The 22,103-nt window shown below is 33.9% G+C and overlaps 4 protein-coding genes across 4 annotated transcripts; 2 read left to right on the top strand and 2 right to left on the bottom strand.

Moving 5' to 3' along the window:
* Positions 1–298: 298 nt before the first annotated feature.
* Positions 299–2,307, bottom strand: LOC110809815 (cytochrome P450 CYP73A100-like). Its single transcript, XM_022035751.2, has 2 exons — positions 1,374–2,307; positions 299–1,207 (listed from the first exon to the last, which is right to left on the bottom strand). Exons 1-2 carry the CDS (start codon positions 2,240–2,242, stop codon positions 466–468), a joined length of 1,611 nt encoding a protein of 536 aa, XP_021891443.1. The 5' UTR covers positions 2,243–2,307; the 3' UTR covers positions 299–465.
* Positions 2,308–3,881: 1,574 nt separating this feature from the next.
* Positions 3,882–12,440, top strand: CAC2 (acetyl Co-enzyme a carboxylase biotin carboxylase subunit). Its single transcript, XM_022035771.2, has 16 exons — positions 3,882–4,016; positions 4,127–4,192; positions 4,701–5,026; positions 5,382–5,523; positions 6,077–6,175; positions 6,352–6,408; positions 7,514–7,585; positions 7,995–8,084; positions 8,955–9,014; positions 10,208–10,393; positions 10,494–10,586; positions 10,666–10,747; positions 10,929–11,035; positions 11,445–11,520; positions 12,051–12,097; positions 12,188–12,440. Exons 2-16 carry the CDS (start codon positions 4,148–4,150, stop codon positions 12,260–12,262), a joined length of 1,557 nt encoding a protein of 518 aa, XP_021891463.2. The 5' UTR covers positions 3,882–4,016; positions 4,127–4,147; the 3' UTR covers positions 12,263–12,440.
* Positions 12,441–14,399: 1,959 nt separating this feature from the next.
* LOC110809797 (FCS-Like Zinc finger 14-like) lies at positions 14,400–17,958 on the bottom strand. The gene is made up of 2 exons (XM_088206836.1): positions 17,115–17,958; positions 14,400–14,778 (listed from the first exon to the last, which is right to left on the bottom strand). The coding sequence occupies exons 1-2, from the start codon at positions 17,651–17,653 to the stop codon at positions 14,619–14,621; spliced, it is 699 nt and encodes a 232-aa protein (XP_088062962.1). The 5' UTR covers positions 17,654–17,958; the 3' UTR covers positions 14,400–14,618.
* A 1,460-nt stretch (positions 17,959–19,418) lies between these two features.
* Positions 19,419–21,671, top strand: LOC110809796 (Pentatricopeptide repeat (PPR) superfamily protein). The gene is made up of 2 exons (XM_022035720.2): positions 19,419–19,630; positions 20,388–21,671. The coding sequence occupies exons 1-2, from the start codon at positions 19,505–19,507 to the stop codon at positions 21,543–21,545; spliced, it is 1,284 nt and encodes a 427-aa protein (XP_021891412.2). The 5' UTR covers positions 19,419–19,504; the 3' UTR covers positions 21,546–21,671.
* Positions 21,672–22,103: the final 432 nt, after the last annotated feature.

Raw genomic sequence — 22,103 nt, 5'->3', positions numbered from 1 at the left:
TGGAGACATGAACAAATATCCTGCTTCTTGTTCAAGTTGGATTTGTAGTTGCTGTTAATGGGTTTAGATGATACGCTCCTGTAAGGAGAATACATTTTGTTAATGACTGGCTTAAACCCTGAATTACTCATTTATTTAAGATTGTTGATATGTACTTGAGACTGTTTAACTCCAGCTAGAACCCTGGAATTAGAATAGATGGATTTCTACTATTTTACGTATCTGATGTTTAAGTCAGATGATTTGAGTCGGTGTTTCATTTACTTCAGCACGGTCAAACATTCTATATTTAGAGTCCTTTATTTCAAAGCTATTGTTGAGCTATACTTGTTCATTAGCATTTATACTTTACAATTCCAAGGAGAAAGACAATTTGCAGGTGCTTATGTTTGTGTTATTCAATCCCGTTCTCAAATTGAACATGAAATTAATGTCGAAAAAGTACTCAAGGTTGGAGGATCCAAATTATTGTGGCAACAGAACAGGTTCGAAGACAACAGTAGAATGTTTGGCGATGTGGAGGCTGAACTGTCCTCCCTTCTCACTCACATCAATCTTCTTTACTCCTGGAGGAGTCTTCATCTCAAAGTTGCTAACTAGTTTTGCAATCACAAGGCCCAGTATTGGCAGCGCCAGTATGATTCCTGGACAGCTCCTCCTCCCCATCCCGAATGGCAAGAATCTGAAATCAACCTTCCCTCCGGCCACAGCTTCTGTCCTGGTTTCTTCCTCCAGAAATCTTTCTGGTCTGAAATTCTCTGGATCTTTCCACCATTTAGGATTATTAGCCAGCCACCATGCGTTCACCACCACCTTAGACTCTCTTGGAATTGTGAACCAACCAAGCTTAGCTTCTTCTAAATTCATGTGCGGCACCAGAAGTGGGATTGGCGTGTGGAGCCTGAGGGTCTCCTTTACCACTGCCTGCAAATATGGAAGCTCTTGTAGATTGGATTCTGTCGCTGGATTTTTCTTCAAGACTGCTCGAATTTCGTCTCGGATTTTTTTCTGAACTTCTGGATGGTTCACCAGCTCGGCTATTGCCCATTCTATCGACCATAATGTCGTTTCAATCGCTGCCACATTGATGTTTTCTACTATGTAGAGCACGTTTTCTTCAGTGATCTCTCCTTTCAGTTGGGCCTCTATTATGTGATCAATAGCACATGTTATCTTGTGGTTCTCTTTATTGGCAGCCATTATTTTCCTGATCATTAAACAATTAGCAAAAATAAAACTTATGAAATGTTTCCAAATTATACGGAGTAAAGTTTATATCTTTTACAACAATAGATCAGTTATAGTTATAGTTGACTATTCATATATATAATTTAGTCCGTGCATATACATATATATATAGCCATTAGCTTTACCTTCTTTTTTCAACATAGTTGTTGTTAAAGAACGCCAGCCTCCTCTTCTGCAAATCTCTGCACCTATTCAAGTATCCCCTCAAGAAAGGTCTCAGCAGAGGAATAAAATCACCATAGTTATACTCAAAGCTCTGAGCCAATCTGCTCCTCTCTGAATTGAACCCAGTTGCCTGAACAAACAAATGATCTTCTTCTGACTCGAACTTGGCATCAAACATCATCCTATACATAATATTATACAGCATAAGTTGCAGACGTCTCCGAACAACCACCCCTCTTCTCTTCTTCCCTTTCTCATCATCGTCCCTCTGCAAATCACGAACAACCAGCTCCATCTCCTCCTCCCACATGTCACTGTAATGGCGCACGACCTTGTTGGTAAAGAACGGGAGAGTCATGATCCTGCGCATCTTCCGCCAGTGCTCGCCATAAACGGTGAACACCATATCCTGCCCGTTTCCGGTGAAGATATCGAACACGACGTTGCGCGGGCGAGAGCCGAACTCCACGCCCTGTGTATGCAAAACCTGGGCTGCGAGCTCTGGGTCGGAGACGACGGCGAGATTTTTGGACCCGAGTTTGAGGAGGAACACGGGGCCGTAAGTTTCAGCCATGGAAGCAAGGAGTCTGTGGTTAAGGTCATTTCCAACTTGGAGCCAGTTTCCGAAGACTGGAACAGAGAGTGGACCAGGAGGGAGCTTGGTTGAAGATGATGAGTTGAAAATGGAGTATAGGAAGAAGATAAGCAGAGGTAAAGAGAGGGTGATTGAGGAGATTTGAGATGGGAAAAGAAGCAATGAGGAAATTGAAAAGGTGATGAGAGCAACGAAAGAGATTGGCTTGGAAAGAAGGTGACGAGTTACGGCCATGGCTGAGGAAATAAGTTAGAGAGAGATTGATCAGAAACTGGATGGGTTGGAGGGAAAATGTTGAATGTGTTTATATATAAAATGGGGGGAAGAGGGTTGGTGGTGTGTATAGTCTAATGGGACTAATGGTTTTGAGTGAATCCATGGGCTTGAAATAGAATCAGGGTGTGTAGGAGGAGGAAGTGTGAAATTTTGGAAGTTGGTAGGTAGGCTGGACGAGCGATGGGTCTTATACACCAATATAATATAATATAATATAATATATATATATATAAGTAAAAAAATTATAATATAAACTTTATGTTCATCTTGGCGCTGGTATACTTTTATGTAAATTCAATTTATTTTTCTTTAGTTACCCAATGTTTTTTTGTTCTTAGTAAATATTATAATCTTTATCCCACAAAATAAATACCAACTAGTTGGTCAAAAATTAGAGATCAAAAAGTTGATATTTTTCAAATAAATTTATTCACACTCTAAATAAACAAATCTAATCATTATTCATTTTTTGATTATATAATCATTATGATATTATGTTATAATTGATAAGTATATATATCTAATTAATAAAATATAAGAACTTTTATTAAAATAACTAATATATTTAATATTGAGAGGATTATATCTCTATTTATATTTGATGTTGGACATAATTATTTAATTATTGTAGTAAATAGAACTTAATTATTGTAAAAGAGGGTTCTTTAGGGCATTATATATGTACTTTTTTAGGAACATTATACATATATATATATATATATATTTGAATGCTCATTCAGATGAGGAAGGCAAGAATAGTAGATAGGGTGAAGGGCTTATATTGATCATTAGTGAAATCTGTGCAACGCCAACCACTGAAATCAAAATTGCAAGAGAGGGAGTACATAGAGTCTCACACACACACACACACACATATATATATGTAATATATGTCATAGACCACATACATACATACATACACATATATATATGGGTAAATTGTTTTCAAGGGAATATAGGTAAGTTATAGTTAAACCAACATCCTCCTACTCTTGTTTAATTAATTAATTAATTAATTAATCTATTATCCAATATGAAAATATTAACAATTACTAAAAAAAAAAACATATAACTCTTCTCCGGTTTGATCATCTTCATTTCTATTTGATTTTTATTTTGGATTACAAAATTATTTATGATGAAATGAAACCACTTTTATTGAATAAATACACATTATTATTATTATTATTATTAACATCAGACAAAAACCACACACTATCTTAAATAGTTATTCTATTTTTTGGTTTATTTCTGTAAATGAATATATAGAGACAATGTAATGTTATAATTAGTGTATGTATATGAATTAATTAATAAATATAAAGTTTTTATTTATTTAAAGAACATTGTTTTAAAAAATATAATTTAGCCGTATCACCCAAAAATATAAATAATAGAACGTAGAACCATTGGATCAAGTATGAATTTGGGCTCGTCTCTGACGTCATGTGTTGACGTGGCGAAATTCCATTGGATGTGTGTATGAAATGTAGAGCTAGAACTGTAGAGAAAAGTCCAAGCATAGAGAGAGAGGGACTAGGACTAGAACTAGCCAGCTCTGGTTTGAGGCCCCAGCCATTTTAGGCGGAGCATTCAACAGGTCACTCCCCTCGTTTTCATCGACACTTTCTTCCTTCATATCTTCCGGCCTTCTTCTGTTCCGACTCACTCTCACCCTCCGCCTCTGCGTCGTCCTATCTCTCTCTGCGAATTTCGATTCGCATTTCAAACGGTAAGCTCTAAGTCTTTCTATGTCTGATTAGATCTAATTCTGTTTGCTTCTTTCAGGCTTCTGAATTTGATTAATAATGGTGTTTGCTCAAATGGGTTTAATGTCATCAGGGAATTCCTGCATTGGCAAAAATGGACTCCTCAATGACCGTGTGCAAATCCCTCACTGCTCCTCCTGTAAGCCTCACTCAACTCTGCTCCTTGTTTTAATTTCTTTTCACTGTTGCATTGTGTTTGGGCTTGTGGATTCTCACTTGGAATGGGCGCCGAAGAGATTTTTGAGTTGTTTTGCGAGCTTTTTTGGCTGAAAATTCTGGACTTGGAGATTGCGTGTCATTCTTTTTTTAAGTGCTTTGACGCCGTGCAAGATTGAATTTTTGTTACGCTATGACCTGCAACCTTTGTATGTTCTAGTGAATCCTCGGAGATTGTGGAATTTTGATGCCGTTTTGCTCTTCTTTATCACTACTATATTAGATGAACTGTTGATTTGTAGAGAGTTGGATCATTAACTGTGTAAATCATTACAAAAGTTCTGTTCGCTTTGCAGTGTCCCACCTCCTGTTTGGCTTTTTCCCCCCCTAAGTTTTTTGAAAGTAAAATTGATTTGGCTTTTCGATTTGTTTAAGTTGCGTTCTTTCAAATAAATTTTTGATGTACTTTTCCTTTCCCAACCCCCAACAAGGGCCTATTTATGGGGAGGACATCGGGTATTAGGAGTTCCCAATGCACCTTTATGTTGGGAAGCAAGGTCAACTTTCCTAGACAAAGAGCTCAGGCAGCTCAAGTAAGCCGTCGAGCTAAGAAAAGAGGAGGAGCTTTAGGTGCTACATGCCGAGCTGATAAAATTCTGGTAGCAAATAGAGGAGAAATTGCTGTTCGTGTTATTCGGACTGCCCACGAGATGGGGATACCTTGTGTTGCTGTTTACTCAACCATAGATAAGGATGCACTTCATGTGAAGTTGGCTGATGAATCAGTTTGTATTGGTGAAGCGCCAAGTAATCAATCGTAAGTTCTTGTAATTTTCTCTATCTGATTTCATTTTTCTCCTATCATATATATCTAATTCTTGCCCTTGATATTTTCTCCTTCAACTTTTTGACATTATCCCTTCCCCTAAATTTGTTTCCAAAATGCGTATCACAGGCACATTTCTATTTTTTGCTATATCCTATATTTCTTCTTCTTGCTGGGCCGTGGAAATGAGTAATTCTCAACGCATACTCATGAAGAAAATGAAAATGAGTGCATAAAGTCATCTCAAGTTAAAAGTTTTTGATTGAATGCTAGGATTCTCAAGTTTTGTGTTTCTTTACTTTATCTAGTACCATAATGGTAAGTGATGAATTTCAATTCTCAACAGGTATTTGGTGATACCAAATGTTCTTTCGGCTGCAATTAGCCGAGGATGCACTATGCTTCATCCTGGATATGGTTTCCTTTCGGAGAATGCTGTATTTGTTGAAATGTGCCGAGAACATGGAATCAACTTTATTGGGCCTAATGTAAGGTTCTTTTGTTTTTTTAAGTTAAGAGGCCTAACTATATAAAAGGCGAGTTTAACAAAAAAAAAGTTACAGAGGCAAGATTACTTATTTGGTTGTTTTCAAATATGAAGTCCTCTTTCAGTTTGACATTTTCTTGTTTGTCTATTTTGTATTTGACATTTCCCCGGAAGTTCATCAATGGTGCCTCTATCTATTAAGCTGCTGTTTTACACTTTTTTTTTTTGCTACCCATAAAGTGAAGTTAGTCCTAGTCCTTTCTGCACCTGGAGGATTCAGTGACCTCCTAGTGATTGTATCTGCAGTGATCTATTTTTTCTAAATCTAATTTGCACAACTGTCTTCTTGTTTACACTTGCCTTGCTTTTTGTCCTTGTAAAATTTATTTCAGGGATGTTCATATCTCGTCCAAGTATGTTATCATTATTTTCACTTGGGATTCAGTCTATAAGTGATATTTTTGGCTTTTGAATATTTTTTTGGGATATTTCTTGTATGCATTGTTGTAGTAATCTCGTCCAAATAAATAATAATCTCGTTTTCATTTTGCCAGCCTGATAGCATCCGTGTCATGGGTGACAAGTCTACTGCTAGAGACACAATGAAGAATGCAGGTGTTCCAACTGTACCAGGAAGCGATGGATTGTTACAGGTACTGCATTTAATCTGTCGTTCTAGCTTCTTACATACTGCCGTTATACTGGCAGCACACTGTTGATGCGCATTCAGTGAAATGTGTTTCTTTGTTATCAAAAAACATTTAGGCATCTAAATATTTGTGGAGATAATTTCACGTTATTTACTTATGGACATTTTTTTAAATCACAGAGCACAGATGAAGCAGTCAGGCTTGCCCAGGAGATTGGCTATCCTGTCATGATCAAGGTGAGCTATTCCCATTTTTTGATACCCTTCTAATTTGAAATGGCTTTTGAAGTAGTGATTTACAACTTCGCAAACCCGAATGCAGTATGGTATTTCTTCAAAGTGTTTGAAAGTTTCAAATCAACTATATGGTTAAGCCTTCTTTTCAACTTGGGATAAAGTTTTATGAAGAACTTTTCTGTAAATTTAGTGCACCTTTAGAAAGAGTTCTATGCATCTATTCCTACTTTACGTTCATCTGCCTCTATTTTTAACTCATTTGATGTGTCACACGTATATCAACTGTTCGTGATCAAACTTACAGTAACTTTTTAGTACTAAGATTTGGGTTTTTTTTCCCCAGCAGCTCAAGCTTTTGTTCTTTGGTAGTCTTATATATTTTAGCTTCTCTACTATTTTGCTTTCTTGGATTTCCTTAATCTAACTTTTTTACCAGAATGCAAATTTATGGGGAGACTTTTGGCTTTATTTAAAAAAAGGGGAGAATTTTGGCATTTAGCTTTTGTTCTTTGGTAATCTTATATGTTTCAGCTTCCCTGTCTATTTTGCTTTCCTGGATTTTCTTAATTTAACTTTATCAATATGCAAACCTATAGGGAAAATTGTGGCATTTCCTCGAAAATTTTTTCTTTGCCGTTACACCTGCCTGTTTTGTTTTGCTCCTGCTGTTTTGTTCTCGACAAGCATGTGTAGTTTTTCTGTGATTAAACATAGTGCAAATTCAAAAAGTAATTTGCGTCTGCTATCAGTTCTGCTCAATTATGAGAATTGTTTTTTGTAGTCAGCCTTCTAATTTGAGGAGAAAGTGGAAGATGGTGATTTTTCTTTTGTAGAGTTTCTGATTTTTTTTTCCTGCTAGCACTTAATTTAAGTGCCGAAAACATGCTTTTTCCTATAAAAAAGTGGGGAAAACTGAAGAATGGATGAAAAGTATAAAAATTCCAATTTTATGACAGAGTTTTGTTGGTGTGGTTACAATCTTAGGATAGTTTCCCATTCTAAACTCATACCTGCAACCAAGTGAAGCATACAAGTAAAAAGAAATATTATATTCGAAAACAACATCAGGATTTCTCTCACCTGACAAAAATTCTATGATTTCAAGGCAACAGCAGGTGGTGGAGGACGTGGAATGCGTCTAGCTAAAGAACCGGATGAGTTTGTGAAGTTACTACAGGTATAACCTGCAAGGGCAAGTGGATCCTATAATAGTATTCAAAAATTGCTTTTTTTTTTTTAAGTAGATATGGATACACATGCTAATTAGTTGGTAATTACTGACAACTTGTGAAGCTTGCTAAACTCTTCATGATAAACTCAAACTGTCATGTTACCTGGCTTTTTTGATCCTCTGAGAAACTAATGACATTGAGTATATGTTTTCATGTTACAGTTCTTCTCTGGACAGAGCTGATTGCTTATGCCATCACTTTACAAGAATATGATTATTTCAATTTATTTCTGTAAATTTTGTATCAGAGGATCACAAATTAGACGACATATTACTCTGATCTGAACAGAACTTCTATGTGCTGTTCAAAGTATGTTTCTTATCATTGAATTTGGTTTGGTTCCATTGTTTGCAGCAAGCTAAGAGCGAGGCTGCTGCAGCATTTGGAAATGATGGAGTCTATTTGGAAAAATACATCCAAAATCCTAGACATATTGAGTTCCAGGTAATTTTGGTGTTTGTTTTGGTTTAAAATATTTCTTCTTTTGTGCTTTTTATTTTCATTGATGGTTTCTTGAGAACATGTAACTAAACCCTATAAAAAGTAAGAAGACAGACTTGTCTACATGTGACATTTTAGATGCCTCAGTGATACAGAATCTTGAATTAGCCAGAATTCTTTACTTTTGAACTTTTATAGTTATAAGTTGCCTAATTTAGACCCAGTTTGTATCTCCAAATGTGGTAAAGAATGAAAAGGAAAATCAGTATCTTTTATAAAAGATACTTTTGAAGTATCTCTTCAGTTTTTCTTTCTCATGCCTGTATGCTTTGAGATCCAAACTAAGTTAAGATTCTCAGCTAACTGGATATGCTCATAAATGCTTATTCAACAATTCATAGAAGCAAAAGTGTAACACATACTTTTTAATATGAGATGCAAACATAATACACTAAAAGACATAGGATAATAAGAATAGGAAGAAAAATCCTCTAAGTTCATCTCAAGAAAAAAATAGGAAAAAAATAATATTTGGGCAGCTGATCTTTTCTCCTCCCCTTCTGAAATCTTGGCTCCGCCACTGGAAGCATATGACTATATACCTCTGTGCTCACGTGGAGACATTTTGGAAGGCATTTTTTTTGGTGAAGCTGGGATTTGTGGGATCTCTTAGAGTCACCTGCTATTCGGATGAAAACTGAAAACAGAAAAGTTAAAAAATGTTTTCACTAGCTCTATACCTTACCCTATTTCGTTTTGTTCTTAATTGGACCATTTTAACCATTTTCCATTTGGTTAATTATATTCTTTTTCCTTTGTCATTCATACGCATTTCATCTAATTGATTGACCTTGCATGTACTTGGTTTCTCAGGTTCTTGCAGATAAATATGGCAATGTTGTTCATTTTGGAGAGCGTGACTGCAGCATCCAGGTATGCTTATCACTTTTGTCTTCTCCTTATATGTATACTCTTATAGCATGCCAAACTAATTTCGGGCTCAGGTTCTCCCTTTATATATCTGAGGTACACTTGTCAATCATGGTTCCTTTTCCATTCCGTTGGGAAAAAATAGAGGGAAAAATTAATTATTTCAAAAAACAAGGGAAAAATGAATAAATTACCTAAAAGTCACAAGGACTTTTATCACTATCTCAAACAAGGAATTTATCTTTTGAATTGCGTTTTAGGACATTTACTTTCTTAATGTCTCAAATTAGAACCGAAGATTAATTTTTTCTCATAAATATATTGAAATTAAGTGTTACATCCTTCACATATCTAAATTTATCATTACATCCTTCACGTATCTAAATTTATCATAAAAGTGGCAGGCAGGTCCTAAAATGAAACATTTGAAAAGTACTGGTCTTAAAAAGATAAAATTCTTATAGATTCTCTGAGGCAACATTTCAAAAAAAGATTCTAGTTGAGGCAAATTATGGAATAGGATAATGAAGTTTTATCTGTTTCTCTTCTTTGGCTGAGCCCTAAGGTTGCACTTGCATGAAAGCAGGACGAGGTCTGTGAGTTAGACTCAACCGAGGGAAAAGGTTCATCAGACTGAATTTATATTCAGTTTTGAAGGGTTCATAAATCCTTTTAATCTCCAATGTATACCTGCATTAGTGGTCATTGTTTCAAAGTTTATTGCATTTACATTGTGTTTGGTCCAAGTTTATTTTATTCTCATTCAATTCTTAGATTTTATTTATTTAATATGTAGAAGTTAGTCGCAATTTATACACCTAGTGCATAGTTGAATCAACTTTATTTATAACTTCAGCTTCACAACTATAGATTGTTCTTCCAACTGTTAAGGAAGAAATCACAAAATGCCTCATTTTAATTGAAAATAAAATTCAATTTTTTAAATTCTCATCGTATTTGTATTGTATCCTCATCTCTATTTCATGAAATTGAAATTTGAATGAAACTCAATGTTAACGTGCCAATACTATTTGAGACAAAAAGGTTGGTGCCATTAACTTTGTGATCAATGTGGTAAATATTTGTGTAAAACAGAAACATCTAACCTTGGAGTTTGATTCTTTTCTTTTCTAACTTCATTATCATTGTAAATTGCAAGTTACTGAAAGAACATGTTTGTTGAATATGACTTACAGAGGCGAAATCAAAAGCTGCTGGAAGAAGCACCCTCTCCTGCATTGACCTCAGAGTTGCGAAAGGCCATGGGTGATGCAGCAGTTGCAGCAGCAGCATCAATTGGTTACATTGGTGTTGGAACAGTGGAATTTCTTTTGGATGAAAGAGGTTCCTTCTACTTCATGGAAATGAACACACGAATCCAGGTTAGACTTAATTTCTCAGCAGAACTGTGTCTTTTATGAGGATAATAGGAGTTATGCTACATAACTTTTTCTTTCCTGTCTTTTTCTATTAACATCTCAGGTTGAGCACCCTGTGACGGAAATGATTTCCTCTGTTGACTTGATTGAGGAACAAATACGTGTTGCTAAGGGAGAAAAACTCCGGTACAAACAGGTATTGCCTGGACTTAAGATAAATATCCTGCTGATATAGTGCAATTTATTTCAGTTTCTGATTCAGTTTTGTTTTCTAGGAGGATATAGTGCTCAGAGGACATTCAATTGAATGCCGCATCAATGCAGAAGATGCTTTTAAAGGATTCCGACCAGGACCGGGTATGTTTGCACCTGTTGCATGTGGTTTACATGGATGTGCATGTTATGGCTTCTTTTTTCCCTGTTAACATTAAATATCCAAAAACAAAATGCAGCTCTCTCAAATTATTTTTTCCTTATATGGTTTACTTAGTGAATATTTTCAATCTTTCTTAAAATGCTTTTTCTGTTTGAATAACAGGCAGAATAACATCATACTTGCCATCTGGAGGTCCATTTGTTAGAATGGACAGCCATGTTTATTCTGACTATGTTGTTCCTCCAAGCTATGATTCCCTTCTTGGAAAGGTTTGTTACATAACCTACCGCACTTGCATATTCTTTTTATATTTGTTACGTTTATAGTTTGGAAAGGACACATGCATAATTCATAGACATGCATATACATACATGTACAGCTGGTGATTCATGCAATCATATGCTTTGTACATGTAATTGTACAGCACGCATGTTCCACCTGCTGATAATTGTGTGTTATACACATGAAAATATAGGGTTCCTCTTGATAATCTTGTGTGTTAATCATAATAAGCTATATAAAATACAATTCAGGATAAAAAGATGTGCATTCTTACGCAAACGCTTAGTACTTTGAAGCTAACATTCTTCCCAATGATCTTGGTCAACCCAGCTTGTGCAGTTTTACATTTAAGATTATAATTATAGATACCTTTGCCAATTTTTGTCTCTATTCTAGCTAATTGTGTGGGCACCAACAAGGGAAAAAGCAATTGAACGCATGAAGAGGGCTCTTGATGACACTATTATTACAGGTACATAAACAATGTGTATCCCTTGAAAAAGCCTTTCACTTTTCTTCAGAATTATTTTTGTAAGCTTCATTTGGTCCATCACAAAAATATTGTGGCATTAAAATTTGATGGGAAACTTTATTTCAAGAAAAGAATGATGGGAAGCTTTTTAGTTGGAAATTGTACATTTTGATGTGCTTGATAAAGTGAAACATTGGAATAGCAGTATGGCGTTGCATAGTGAGACAGAGAGGGCATGGTAAAGGTAGATATTATATTTCACAAAACAAATCTTTAGCCAGAATCTTTATTTTCTTGGGGTGGTGAAAGGAGAGAAAAATTTGTTGAGGTTCATGTGACTAAAGATTTTACATGCTGAGATATATATATATATATTTTATCATTTCCTTCTGTGTCACACAGGAATCTATTACTTGTCTCCTTCTGTTTTCTTTTGGTCTTATTTCTTTTTTTTCGGGGTGAATTCTTTTGGAATCTTGAGTATATCTTCACTTTGACCTTTTTAATTTTCTTGTCCAATTTACCTGTAGGGGTTCCTACAACCATTGATTACCATAAACTCATCCTTGACATTGAGGTAGGCAAAAGCTCATCCTTAAATGGAAAAACTTTTTTATTCCTTAAGTGGTTAGATCTGATCTAAATGCTAAGATACCATTATTTACAGGACTTCAAAAATGGGAAGGTTGATACTGCTTTCATTCCAAAGCATGAAGAGGAGCTAGCTGCGGTAAGGAGCTGATATAAACCTTTTGAAATGTGATTTTGTGTGTTCTCTTTAACTCAAAAAGCAGTTCTTGTACATGTAATAGAATTTCTAAGCCGTGATTCTTGAATGAAAACTTGTATCTTGTCTCCACATAACAACATTTTTATGTCCCTTTTATTCACCCATAATCCTCGAGTTACGAGAAACCAAACTACAATTTCTGAAAAATGAGTTCTTACATTGTAGTATAAAAAATGAACCTACCATCTTCCATAACAATATTTTTGTATCTCCTCTTTATTTGCCCGAAGTCCTCGGGTCACTAGGTTCTATCGTGGTGGTCAAGGTAATTAGTAAGTGTTTAACATTTAGTAATTTAGTCATTCTAAAATATTAAGTGATTATTACATAAAATACTACGAAGTGTAGAAAGTTATTGCGGAGGCATCCAGGGCTTTGTAGATTTCTCCTCAAGTCCTGGGGATCAAACTATGATTTGTGAAAAAAATGAGATTCTATTTTGGAATATCGGTGGATGAATTTAGTATTAATTTCCATTATACTGTGATTTAAGTATATTCTAATTAATCCTCGGTGCCAACAGCCACAGCAAATTGTGCTGCAAAGGAATTGAGTAAAGCAGCTGCTGCAGATGTATCTCCTTTGAATTTCTTCAGGACTGGTGTTTTAACTCAAAAACAATTGAGAAAGCACCACTCTTTTTGGCGCAACAAACCATTAACTAGCTTTTGTTTAGCCTTAATTTTTTAATGTATTGTTATCTTTCCATTATAAAACTTGTAAAACTATGAAGCAACTTCTTGAGAAATTTTGTTTGATAGATCCTCTTTTAATTCGATGATGTAGAGAGACTATATTTATACCATCAGGCTGCGTTTGGAATTTGAAGAAATTTGAAACTCATTGTTCTAATTTTACTTATGGCTCATAGTTGTGTTACAGATGAATTGAGAAGTAAATTTTACATTAAATTATGATTGTTCTAAACAACTCTTTAGATCATGGAGCTATTTCTATTGTCTTCTTTTGTATCTTTATACCTATTTTCTTGTATAGTTAAATTTCATATTATATATATATATATATATGCTCACATACATACATAAATTTCTAGAGAAAAGAAAATTGAAATGCTTTCTCATATTGCAGAGGAAAAAAATCCATTTACAGTTATTAAATCTAATTACATTTCAAGGCCTCAATCTGCATTATAACAAAATCACTCAAGAAAATTCACTGTTTTGATCTTCTTAGATTTCTCCTTTTTTGGTGATTTAGTTTTAACTTCTTTAAAAAGAAAGAAAGAAAGTCTTCTTTTTTTTTTTTTTCCTAAAGAAAAGACGAGAAAATATTTAAAATAAAATCACAAAAAGCAATTTACTTTATGTTTTTGTTTTTGTTCTTTTTTTTTTTTTTTTTTTTTTTTCCTTCGGTGATACTCATCCACTTTCCATTATTACTAAACCTTTCTTCATTAGTTAAAAGATTAATCTCTCTTTGTAGTGCGCTACACCTAAACTCCTTGAAGTGAAAAAGATATTGTACGGTCCACTATTTGATTAATTAATAATTAATTTTTTTTAAATAAGGAAAATTAGTATTAAAAAAAATATGTTTTTTCTTTATTATATAGACTTTACAATTTTATATATTTGTTACACACTAATTTATAACGAGTACTTTTAAAATTCCTATGCTTGTAATTTATAGTTTCAAGTCCATTAAATTCTATTTCTGTCAGATGTAATTCGTGGGTATCATCTAATAAAACTTCAAATGAATACATATGTATACATTTACTTTAAAAACAAAGATATAAGAGAATTCTAAAATCTCATCTTTCTGCTGCCGTAGACATTTTACTCTTAACCTGCAAGCACATTCTAAAGGGTAGCTGAACAAAACTCTAGCAAATGGTCTCCACTGAACTTTATATTTGATCGTTAGATCAGCAATGTTTTAAACTCTAGCCTTATAAAATTAATTGTAAATACTAAATATTTTAATTGCAGATATTGAATATCTAACGGTTAAAATTCCACTACTTATAATTAATGTTGCGAGCACGAATCTCCTGTAACATTCTCCTGAGTAATATAAGGTCGAAGTTATTGACAAGATCCTCTATGGTTCAAATCACATCGCAGGAGAGAAGAAAATCCTTTTTTATCTCACATAAATATTTTAAAGAATCTGAGATCAAAGAGACCAACATGAGATCTCAAACCTACATATTAATATATATATATATATTTATAATGTATTAGTGCCTTCATTAAGCCGCCAATATATGGGTGTGTTTATTTAGATACCCTGTTCGCCTTCTCTTTACCCTCTCTTTTATTTACTTACACTGATATTATAAGTTTCAGGCTGCAGCAACCCCAGCAAAAAACATCAGCGGCCCGGAGCATGGGGACTCGGAGTAGTCAAAAGGTTTCCTAGCTTCAGATCCGCATTTTTCATTGTGATCATCGCTTCTAATATGTTTGTCACGACAATCTGTACTGCAAAATGCTTTTTCTCCTCTGCAAAAAGGTACAAAGCAGGACCAATGATGTTGGTGAAATTCTGCACGTGGTTTAAAATCAAAAGCTACAAAAGTCTTCTCAAGAAAATCTCCAGCCTCTAAAGCCAAAAATATCCTAATTAAATATCTCCAAGAGAGAAGAACCATACAGTGAAGCAAACAAGAATTATCGATCACCCCAAAATCACAAAGAATCAGAACAAGTGCCAAGGAAAAAAAACAAAAATTTTCAAAACACACAAGCTGAATAAGATTTTTCGTGACGTCCACCAACTTTCAAAAATCAAATTAGACTTCTGTACGACTGGAGTGCATTTTAAAGAAGAAAAGATCTTAAAGATGGTTGCAGAGTACTTCGGAAGAAATTAAAATTCAACAGATAACTTTGCCACTCGTAATATGACTAAAATAAAGGATAATAAAATTACTGGTTTTGCAAGCTACAAATTTGACTTAGCAAGCAGAGCATGCACATGATGGCTAAATCATTAGCTGGATTTGTTCACCAACAAACAAGCAGGTGATGATTAATGTGGTTATAAAATTATTATACAATCTATATTAAGTTGAGTGGATTGGAAACCATTGAATCTAATCTGGGATATAACTTCGAAGTGTTTAGGAAGGAAAGCTGTTTATCTGTTCAATAAAAATGGAGGTATATGACAAGCTAAAGGAAACAAATTTTCTTTTAATAGATGTAAGGATGTATTGACATTCACGGCATAGCAATTGATTAAAAACCAAGCGGCAGATTATTCCCTTAATAGAAACTGTACAAGCAAAGAACAGGATGGCACTAATATATTTTAAGATTTCTTCTGTCATTGTGTGCATATGTTCCAAGATATTAATAGAGAATCATAACGACAACCAATTCTAAGTACAGAAATCCATTGTTTTTTTTTTATCCCTAGATGTGCCTCTGTTTATTCTGGCACATGTTCACTGGCTAAAAAAAAACGGAAGAAAATCTATTGTTTCAACATTTTGAGAATATTTCACTATTGCTGCTAATAACAGGTTTTTTTTTATGCCACCAGCAGAAGTAACTTCATGTCTTTACAAGCTTTACCATGTTAGATTAGTGCAAGAATAACCACCAGACATTTTCGAACCCATACTTTTGATCAGAAACGCAACTGAATGCACTGAACTGCAGAAATACCTCATTTCATCTAAAGAAGTAACAAATATTTACACCACTCCGCAGTCCACAGTATTTAAAAGCTAGAATGACTCGAATAATACCTAAAGGTTTATCATTATATTTCCAGGAAAAACCTTAGGATGTTCCATGTTCAAATCCTTAGATCGACTATTGACAAAATAAAACACTTCTTCATATTTTTTTAATTAAAAAGAGGCTAGACGTCATATAATTGTAACTTATAAGTTTTATATAAATATAAACACAACATTAGATCCCAGATGTGCCCATGATCTTTTTTTTTTGAGATAGACAGATGTGCTCATAACTATCAAAATTAAAAAGATGGAAAGAAAGAACAGGCGTTGAAGTCTAGATACATACAAACATGTATATTTATGCATGTATTTGAGATTCTTGCTTAATTTTTTTTTTTTTTAACTTTATTGAGGGTACTATTACTTCTTCAAAGCAATAGATTGGAGTTGTAAAAGATAATATTCAACAGTAAAGATTTCACATGGGTAAAGATTTAATACGAGTTTCTAAACCATAACCGCCTCTGTCCCTCCACGATTATCCGACAAAACCGTAGCCGCTCATACACTTAAAAATCCAAAAGCTGTCTAAAATTCCAATAACAGATGTATATTATTAATCATCCAAAGCCCAAAGAACAAAGGCATATAATCAATGATCCAAGAGTTCTAAGGGCACCATACCCACCATCTTCGGAACTGCAGTCCATTAATGTTTTGACCTTTTTCAAGTTTTCATCTAACAGTTATGAATACAAATTATATATATAGTGATCCAGATCGAGTACTCATGATTTAATTGAAAGAAGCAACAATCGAAGAACCTTAACAATTAATTCAGCCGTTGGTATATTCACCAAAACTTGAATAAAACCAATCATCAAATCAACAGCAATAATCCAACTCTTTCCAATCACGAACTGGCAGATAATTAATAAGGTATAGTAACTGCAGAGAAAACTTTTATAAACCCTACAATCATCCACTCTTCAACTTAACAAACAAGAGAAAAAAGCAACTATTAAACAATCGTGGGTACTGTAGAATAAAACATGACTCACATAAGTCATCAACCATGAACAGTCGACAAAAATGAACCAAGAACAATAATTACCCAGCCAGAGAAACACATAATAAAAATCATACCTGTACATGAATATGTCCAATCCATGGAGCTCCTTCTCGCAAAGAAAGCAGGAATTCAAGAAATCGGCACAGCGAAAATCCTTTCTCATTTCACCAATATTAATGGGTGAAGAAGCAGCATGAAGAACAACCCTGCAGTTCTCAACCCCATAATTAAGATTATCATCAAAATAGACACGTCTCTTGATCTGATTGCTACCGCAATGAGAAATCACACAAGCGTAAGTCTCGGATAATTTGTCAGTCTTATCAGAATCATCTCCATCTCTCTCAAAATTCAGGCCGCATCTAAAATTAGCAGCTGGTTTAGCAGACGACACTATCGGGACCGGGTTCGATCTTGGAGATTTAAGAGAGCGAAACGATTCATGAGTATTATTATCCGCGCCGGTCATAGCAGCCACTATGCCTAACCCAACAACTCCGTTTTCAAAATTTCTCGGAGATTTTAACGAATTGGAAGAAGACAACGAGTCTGACAGAGTGGTGAAGAGTGAGAGATTTATGGATGGTCGCTTTTTTCCGGAAAAATTCTCCATATTCTGGGAAAATAAAAAACTGGATATCAACAAAAATTCCTGAAGTTTGCAGAGACGGTACAAATTTCGAGCAGAGAAATCTAATCAAAACCAAAACCAAAACCAAAACAGTATCGACTAAATTTGAAGCTAAGGCGACATATCGCAAAGAAAGAGAGGTCTGCTTCCCTTGTAGATCTCAAGGAGTAAGCAAGAAGCAAGTGAGTAGATTCTCTGTAGCCAAATTTAGAAGAGCGAGAGGGAGGAGAAAGAGAGAAATAGAGAGGGAGCGACCGCCTTTCAGCTCCCTCCAAGTCCCTGACCTCACTGGTTTTCAGAAGAAAATGGGAATATAAACAGTCTGCTAATTTACTGTTTGGTTCCTTTTTCTGTTGCATTTTACTATTTTCTAATAATTATTATTCATTAATATTTTATAAAAAGAAGAAATTTTGTTGAATTTTATGGCAAATGGTAATTATTACTTTCTGTTTTATAATTAAGAGTTGGTAATGATGATTAACAGCTAATTTTTCGGATATTTATGGAGAAATTTATGAGGATTCCTTTGTTTTTTTTTTTTAAAAAAAAAATCTTCCTTTTACATTAAACAATTTTAACTATAATTAAGTTAATATAGAAAAATTAAAGTAATTATTAGGTATTTCTATATTACAAATAAGTCATTAAATTTTATAATTAAACATGTTAGAGTCTACTACTATGAATATAACTAATTACATTTCTAAATGACAAAATTGTATTTTTTAATATTTAAAAATTATAATCTATTACTATTTTACTTTTATATTTCTTATAAAAATATTAATTGAATTTTTTTTAATTATAAAAATGTGAAAAAGGGGATAATTATGGTAAAAGCCCAATGAATGTATACGTACATATATATATATATATATATATACGTATATTTTATTTCATTGCACATGGCAGAAGAGACATATAAAAGCAGACGAGCGGGGACATATCTTAATGTTCGTGTCTTTTTAAAACATTGTCTATTCAATGGTGCCATTACCAAGCAAGTCAAGTGTAATAATTCAAATATCAAATCCCAATAAATATGAATTGCATTTATACATATATATATATATATATAGAGTATAGTATAATAATATCATTAAGAAATATAAAAAAGGGGACTATGTATATACACAGTAAGTTCTTAAATTTATTCTTTAAACTATTTTTGTTTATATTTGATAAGTATTTATATGTTAATTAAATTCAAAATAAAAATTACTTTGGGGAAAAATGCAAAACTTGAGCAATAAAAGTTATTACCTTGGAAACTTCGAACATTGTAAACTATAGTAGATGATATTATTATTAAATTGCATTTATAAATTTTCTCATATTATAAATATTTTTATTTAATTATATTTAGTTTAAACAGTTGACATATTTAATTTTTTTTTTATAAAATATTATATTTTTAATCAAATATGTTCTCATGTACTCTTACTTTAAAATTTATTTTTTATTGTGTTATGATTATTATTTAATATATTAATGTATGCATTCCTACCAAATCATAAAAAAATTAAATATTTAAAATAAATAGAAAAATATAATGTTTTTAAAACTATACCATAATAAGTTATTAATTATTAAATTAAATGAACAAAAATGAAACTTAGATATATTTTTAAATAATATAATTATTTTTTTTATCAACATTAACATAAAATGAGTTATAGAAAATTAAATAAATTTTGTAAACATTCTATTTTTTTTTTTTTAAATTATATATTTATCGAGACCCAAAACGAACCTCATGAGATTACATTGGCTCTTCTTCCCCACCCCCCTCTGGTATGCAAATGCTTGTTCTGTTAACGGAGTCTAGACATGGAGATACGATCCCTCCCTGTCACCGCAAAGCATCTTCCCTGTCCTCCAGTCTCTTGCAAAACGAGGTCGTTTTCCGTTTTTTCCTGCCAAATTGACTCGAGCAATCGAGGGTTGGCGCGCAAGGTGTGTTCATATGCATTGATAGATTATGTGCATGGAAGTCCGTAATCTTTTTTTTTGTTCTTGTTAACGTCGTTTCTTTCCCTGCGAATTTGAAAGTCTTGTTGAGGTTTTGAGAAAATGTGGAGTGATTAACTCATTTCTGGGACGACTTAAGTTAGGGATCCATGGAGTTTGGTAGTTGTAATCCATGGAGGCCAGTGAATGGAATATTGGGGGTTTGGATTATGATATTTTCATGGCATGGAATAGTTTGCCTTTGTTTTTGTTTATATTTTTCCATTGAGTTGTCGTTCTCTTGATGAAATTAGGATGCAGTAACGGAAATTACCATTGAGTTACCCAGACAGATGTGGTTGTTAACCCCTATGCTGTTAAGAGTAGATCAAGCTACACGTATGATAGTTTTGATTTGTAGAGAGAGTTTTTGGCTCAATAGCGTGATTTTCAAATTAATAGATGCACTTGTTGAGTTCGTATCTTATATTCTGTTTAATTGTCATCTCTTAAGTTTTTATCTTGCTCTAAGTGTTCCCTCTTATGGCGTCCTTGCTGGTGCAGTATGTTAGAGAATAGAAATATCTCCAAGACAGCATATACCGCCATTATTACATTTTGATGCCTCTACATTTATACCGACATAGGAGGAAGTTTTATTGTAGCTCTTCTATTAGCAATTTGCTAATGTCTGTATAGCTGGCTACATGTTTATGTTAACCTAGTATGGATATTTACAAAATTTTAATACTCCTTACGACAGTTGGTCAGAAGGTGGAAGCAGGCTGGAGGGCCCTACAGAAACAATAATTTTGTGGACTGTGCTTCATTGATACAAACTCTAAGTAGAGAGGGAATGCCTCATCTGGCTCATGAAGTTTTACTTGAGGTGAAATCTGAAGGTTTGCTGCCAAACTATCCAACCCTCTCGAATATTATGCTATCCTTTGCAGATAATGGCTTTTTCCTTCAATCACGGGAAGTTTGGGAGGAAATTTTGAATAGTTCTTTCATACCCAGTTTACAAGTAATTGCTCGATTGATGGATGCTTATGGGAAGATGGGTCTTTTTCATGAAGTAAACAGAATTGTCCATGAGATAGGTTCAAGGTATTCTGGTTTACTTCCCAACGTGTACTCCCTGGCTATTTCATGTTTTGCCAACCAAGGACAAGTTGAGTTTATGGAAAACGCACTGAGGGAGATGGTTTCAAAGGGATTCCCAATAAATTCTGCCACTGGAAATGCATTTATTAAATATTACAGCATTTTTGGTTCATTGACAGACATGGAGCTCACCTATGGCCGCCTCAAAAGGTCTAGACATCTCATAGGCAAAGATGGAATTAGGGCAATGTCGCGTGCGTACATTAAAGAAAAAAAGTTCTATAGATTGGGCGAATTTTTAAGGGATGTAGGTCTTGGAAGGAAAAATGTGGGAAATCTTTTATGGAATCTTCTACTGTTATCTTATGCAGCCAATTTTAAAATGAAAAGCTTGCAAAGAGAATTTCTGAAAATGTTGGATGCTGGTTTTCATCCTGATATTACTACCTTTAATATACGTTCTCTGGCGTTCTCAAGAATGTCCTTGTTTTGGGATCTACATGTTAGCCTTGAACATATGAGACACGAGAATGTTGTTCCTGACCTGGTAACTTTCGGTTGTATCGTTGATGCATACTTGGATCGAAGAATGGGAAGAAACTTGGAATTTGCTTTGCATAAGATGAATTTCGATGATTCTCCTTCAACATTTACTGATATATTAGTTTTTGAGGCTTTAGGGAAAGGGGATTTTCACTTAAGTTCGGAGGCATTTTTGGAGTTCAAGAGGGTGAGGAATTGGACTTATGGGAAACTAGTTGCAATTTATGTTAAAAAGCGATTCAGAAGGGACCAAATCTTTTGGAATTACTGACTAGTGCTTGATACATGTGCTCAGAAATATTTGACCAATTGTTTGAATTGAGCCGCTCTTGTAAAGGTCTTATAATTTTGTACAAACTGCAAAATCTATTGATTACTATATTTAGTTATTATATTAGTTACTAATCTTAATAATAATATGATTGTTTGTGCTTATATTTCAAAAAATATGATCACTAGTGCTACTAAACTTGTCTCCTTATCCAATTATATGGAACACACAATAAGATAAAAATTTTAGCTGTAGGCTTAGTCTAGCCTATTCAGCGAGTACCTTACCCTATCATACCCGAGGCACCAAAGAGATAGGTCAGAAGTGTTTGTCTTAGTTTGAAACTGATGGAAGTATTTGGTCCTTGACGTAGTTTTCCCTGGAAAAAATAATATACCACTTGTACATGAGAGCTGCTCTATTTTGGGTTCATTAAATCAAATTCCATATTGACATTTGGTGTTTTTCATTTGTATCTATGACCATCTGGTCTTTCTCAATTTTGTACAAACATTGGCTTGCTATTCTCTCCGTGGATTACCTATACTCTCTTTTCTT

This window comes from Carica papaya, chromosome 7 (genome assembly GCF_054855325.1).
Source record: "Carica papaya isolate Zhongbai chromosome 7, ASM5485532v1, whole genome shotgun sequence".
Classification (NCBI taxonomy): domain Eukaryota; kingdom Viridiplantae; phylum Streptophyta; class Magnoliopsida; order Brassicales; family Caricaceae; genus Carica; species Carica papaya.
The sequence above is the reverse complement of the archived record's forward strand: the minus strand, read 5'-3'. Positions and strand labels throughout refer to the sequence as shown.

Coding starts and splice junctions, on each gene's coding strand:
- LOC110809815 (XM_022035751.2), bottom strand. CDS start 2,242: ATGGCCGTAACTCGTCACCTTCTTTCCAAGCCAATCTCTTTCGTTGCT. Junction 1,208..1,373: donor AACTATGTTGAAAAAAGAAG/GTAAAGCTAATG, acceptor TTTAATGATCAG/GAAAATAATGGCTGCCAATA.
- CAC2 (XM_022035771.2), top strand. CDS start 4,148: ATGGACTCCTCAATGACCGTGTGCAAATCCCTCACTGCTCCTCCT. Junction 5,027..5,381: donor GAAGCGCCAAGTAATCAATC/GTAAGTTCTTGT, acceptor AATTCTCAACAG/GTATTTGGTGATACCAAATG. Junction 6,409..7,513: donor GCTATCCTGTCATGATCAAG/GTGAGCTATTCC, acceptor TATGATTTCAAG/GCAACAGCAGGTGGTGGAGG.
- LOC110809797 (XM_088206836.1), bottom strand. CDS start 17,653: ATGGAGAATTTTTCCGGAAAAAAGCGACCATCCATAAATCTCTCACTC. Junction 14,779..17,114: donor TTGGACATATTCATGTACAG/GTATGATTTTTA, acceptor ACCTTTTTGCAG/AGGAGAAAAAGCATTTTGCA.
- LOC110809796 (XM_022035720.2), top strand. CDS start 19,505: ATGGAGATACGATCCCTCCCTGTCACCGCAAAGCATCTTCCCTGTCCT. Junction 19,631..20,387: donor ATCGAGGGTTGGCGCGCAAG/GTGTGTTCATAT, acceptor TCCTTACGACAG/TTGGTCAGAAGGTGGAAGCA.